At 57.7% G+C, this 3,890-nt stretch overlaps 2 protein-coding genes across 2 annotated transcripts; one reads left to right on the top strand and one right to left on the bottom strand.

The window, feature by feature from the left end:
- Positions 1 to 590: 590 nt before the first annotated feature.
- Positions 591 to 2,444, top strand: ETH_00000780 (uncharacterized protein; the record flags this gene model as incomplete). Its single annotated transcript, XM_013380879.1, has 1 exon — positions 591 to 2,444. The coding sequence occupies one exon, from the start codon at positions 591 to 593 to the stop codon at positions 2,442 to 2,444; it is 1,854 nt and encodes a 617-aa protein (XP_013236333.1).
- Positions 2,445 to 2,998: 554 nt separating this feature from the next.
- Positions 2,999 to 3,885, bottom strand: ETH_00000775 (uncharacterized protein; the record flags this gene model as incomplete). Its single annotated transcript, XM_013380878.1, has 2 exons — positions 2,999 to 3,463; positions 3,673 to 3,885. Coding segments are annotated over 2 exons (678 nt in total), but the record flags the coding sequence as incomplete, so codon positions are not given.
- Positions 3,886 to 3,890: the final 5 nt, after the last annotated feature.

The following is a 3,890-nucleotide window of genomic DNA, read 5'->3' as shown; positions in this document are numbered from 1 at the left end:
CCCTGATGCGCCTGCTCGTTGTGCAGCAGCAGCAGCAGCGGCCACTGCAGTGCCACACAGGTTACACAACCTACAGCAACAGCAGCAGCAGCAGCAGCAGCAACCTATGGCTTGTCCTAGTGCTGGCCCACCCGGGGGCCTCACGGTGGGCTTGTCTTTAGCGGCCTAGAATTCGCTTTTATCTTGAAGACCCCTGCTGCTGCTGCTGCTGTTGCTGCTTTGCTGCTGCTGCAGTACTGTTGCTGCTGCTGCTGGTACTACTGCTGCCGACAGAGCTGCGCATGCGGGACTTAGCAGCAGCAGCTGCAACTCAGACAAAAGTAAACACAATAATAACAATTATAATTTGAAATATATAATTTTTAAAAATAATATCATTTAGCTTAGCGGCAGATCCATGCAAATGAAAGAGAGCAACACTGCGATGTGAAAGACAAGGCGGTCCCAGCCCGAGGTGGGCTGCGTGTTCTCCTGCTGCTGCTGCTGCTGCTGCTTCTGCTGCTGCTGCTGCCGCGTCTTTTGCTGCTGCAGCCACTAAGCACTGTGCGGTAGCGGGTGCTGCTGCCCGACTCGTCGCCACACTCCACACCATGGCGTTAGTGCATGCGCTCAGCAGCAGCAGCAGCAAAAGCAGCAGCAGCAGCAGCAGCAGCAGCAGCGGCAGCAACAACATGGAAGTGCCAGAGCTGCAGCCGGGCATGCAGCGGCTGCTGCTGCGCTACTTGGCTATGAGTGATGAGCCTGCTGCTGCTTATGCCTACCTCCTTCAGCCGCCGCAGCCGCAGCAGGAACAGCACCTGCAGCAACGGCTGCAGCAGCAGCAGCACCAGCCACTGCAGCAGCATCAGCAGCAGCAGACACTGCAGCAGCAGCAGCAGACACTGCAGAAGCAGCAGCAGCAGAATCTGCGTCTGCGCGCCCAGAAAGGGCAGTTGGAAGTATACACCCAGCAATGCCAGCTGCAGCAGGAGCAGCAGCAGCAACCACAGCAGCAGCAGCAAACGATGCAGCATCCACTGCAGCAGCAGCAACCACTGCAGCAGGTGTACACTACGAACCCTATATCCCTGCTGCAGTCAGACACAGCAGCACAAATGTCTCGGGAAGCTTTGTCAGGGCAAAGACTGTTTCAGCAGCAGCCACTGCAGCAGCAGCCACTGCAGAAGCAGCAGCCACTGCAGCAGCAGCCACTGCAGCAGCAGCCACTGCAGCAGCAGCAGCCACTGCAGGAGATGCCACTGCAGCAGTTGCGGCAGCAGCAGCTACTACAGGAGCAAATACAGCAGCCGCCACTGCAGCAGCCGCCACAGCAGCAGCAACTACAGCAGCAGCAGCAGCAGCAGCAGCAGCAGCACCTTGAGCCTCAGCTCATCCACTTCGCAGTGCGTCCCTCGCTGCACCCGCGGGCAGCTGCGGGGCAGCAGCAGATGCTGCCAGTGCTGCAGCAACCACTACAACAGCAACAGCCGCAGCAGCAGCAGCAAGACAGCACCCCTGGAGCAACTGAAGATGAGCTGCAGAGCCTACAGCAGCAGCTGCAGCAGCTGCAGCAGCTGCAGCAGCAGCAGCGCACGCTTCAAGTTTACCTCAGCCAGCAGCAGCCCGTGCCCTTCTCAGCCGTCCCCCAGAAGGAGCACCAGAAGCAGCAGCAGCAGCAGCAGCAACAGCAGCAGCATGCCATTTGCCAGCAGCAGCAAATCCAGCTGTCAAGGGCGCCTGTATCTCTGCTGCCACAGCAGCAGCCACTGGGCCAGCTGCTGCCGCCGCCGCAGCAGCAGCAATGGCAGCAGCAGCCTCTGCTGCAGCAGCAGCCGCAGCAGCCGCTGCTGCAGCATCGGCAGCAGCAGCAGCAACAACAACTAATGCAGCAGCAGCAGCAGCAGCAAGAGGCGCCGCATGCACTGCGGCAGCAGCGGATACTGCTGCTGCAGCTGGAGCAGCAGCGGCTGCAGGCGCACAACAGAGCAATAAGTGCCCAGGCAGCAGCGCTGCTGCAGCAAGGCAGCACGCAGCAGCAGCAGCAGCAACTGCCGCAGCAAGGGGCTCACCAGCAGCACGTCGTGGTGCTGCATCGGCCTGCGGCAGCGAAACAAGTAAGTGTGCTGCAGCCACACGGGGGCGCATGCAGCAGCACTTTGCTGCAGCAGCAACCTCAGCCGCAAAAGCAGCAGCAGCTGCTGCTGCTCCCCGGCAGCGAAAGCAACAGCAGCAGCTGCTACTTGAGCGGTCACATTTTTGCCCCTCCCTCAGCAGCAGCAGCAGCAGCTGCAGCAGCAGTACACGCACCACAGGCAGCAGCAATAGCAGCACCAGCAGCGGCAGCAGCAGCACCAGCAGCAGCAGCGGCAACAGCAGCAGCAGATGCTGAAGAGCTGCTGTTTTCTTCCCCTTCTTTATTTACTGAGGATTCGCCGAGGCAGCAGCAACTATTTGACAGCAGCTGATAAACGCTAAACCCTTGCCACGCCAGCAGACCCTGAAACCCTAATTTAGGTTTAGGATTTAGGGCATCTTAACGTAGCCATTAAATTTGGCTATCCCTTTGAAACTTTAGCCGGTGCGTGCCTGCAGCAGCAGCAGCAGCAGCTGCTGCTGCTGCTGCTGCTGCTACTGCGTCATTCTAACTAATTTTTTTGTCTCTATTTTGAGATTTAAAAAAACACTTTTCGCCTCTTTGAGGTGTACGTACACCGCAGCTGCAGCGTAGACATGCAGCAGCTAAAACGCATGCATGCAAATTTGAGTATTTTTGCGTCAAATGAACGCAAATTTTGACGCAAATAGTTTATTTTTTCTTTAAAATATTAATACTATTTATTTATTTGTTTATTTATTTGTCTATTTGCACTTTTTTGTGCTGGAAGTCGTTTTCTAGTTGAAAACGCAAGCAGGCGGCGGGGTGTACGTACACCTCACGCACTCAGCCGAACAGTCCCCGGTCGCGGCAGCAGCACTCACTGTTTCTGCTGCTGCTGCTGCTGTTGCTGCTGCTGCTGCTTCACTGGGGCAGCGCAGCGTCTAGCAGCTGCTGCAGCGCCGCCTTTGGGGGGCAAAATTTTGCTGCTGCTTTCGCCAAGTCCCGGGCCCACAGCGACAGCGGCAGCAGCAGCAAACTGAAGCCTTTGAGGCTTTCATAGAGACACAGGCAGTCTACGCACAGCCGGTCCCCCACAGTCCACCCGTCCTCTGCTGCTGCTGCTGCTGCTGCTGCTGCTGTTGCTGCTGAGGGCGCAGCAGCAGCAGCAGCTGCTGCTGCTGCTGGGGAGTCGGAGCAAGAAAGCGCAGCGGGAGTTTCGCCGCTCGGTAGGCGCTGAAGCTGCACGCTGCTAGCTGCAGCAGCTGCAGCAGATCCCTGCTGCTGCTGCTGCTGCTGCAGCTTGGCTGCAAAAATGTCGGCCATTGAGTGGAAGGCCAAAGCAAAGAGACGGCTGACGCTCTCCTGCGGCAGAACCCTCACCAAAACCTGGGACGCAGCAGCAGCAGCAGCAGCAGCAACAGCAGCAGCAATAGCGTCAGCAGCAATACTTTAAGTAGCAGCAACAGCGATAGCAGCAGCAGCAAAGGCAGCAGCAGCGTGTCACGTGCGTCGCCTGTACGCATCTGAACACAAAGCCAGCGGCAGCAACAGCAGCAGCAGCAGCAGCAGCAGCAGCAGCAAAACAGTGCTGTTACCTTGTGCATTGAAGATATGTCTTTGACCAGCTCCCGCAGAGCGTCATGCGGCAGTGGCAGATTGAGCGCCTGCTGCTCTTGCCTGCTGCTGCTGCTGCTGCCCCTGCTGCTGCTGCTGCTGCTTGCTGCTGCAGGCGGGTGGGGCTTTGACACCCACAGGGTGGCGTGGTATTCAAAGCGGTCAACTAGAATAGCCACAAGCCTTTCAAATACCTGCA

The sequence above is a fragment of the Eimeria tenella genome, genomic scaffold, assembly GCF_000499545.2.
Source record: "Eimeria tenella Houghton genomic scaffold, Eth_scaff986, whole genome shotgun sequence".
NCBI lineage: Eukaryota > Apicomplexa > Conoidasida > Eucoccidiorida > Eimeriidae > Eimeria > Eimeria tenella.
This window is presented reverse-complemented; position numbering and strand designations above follow the sequence as displayed.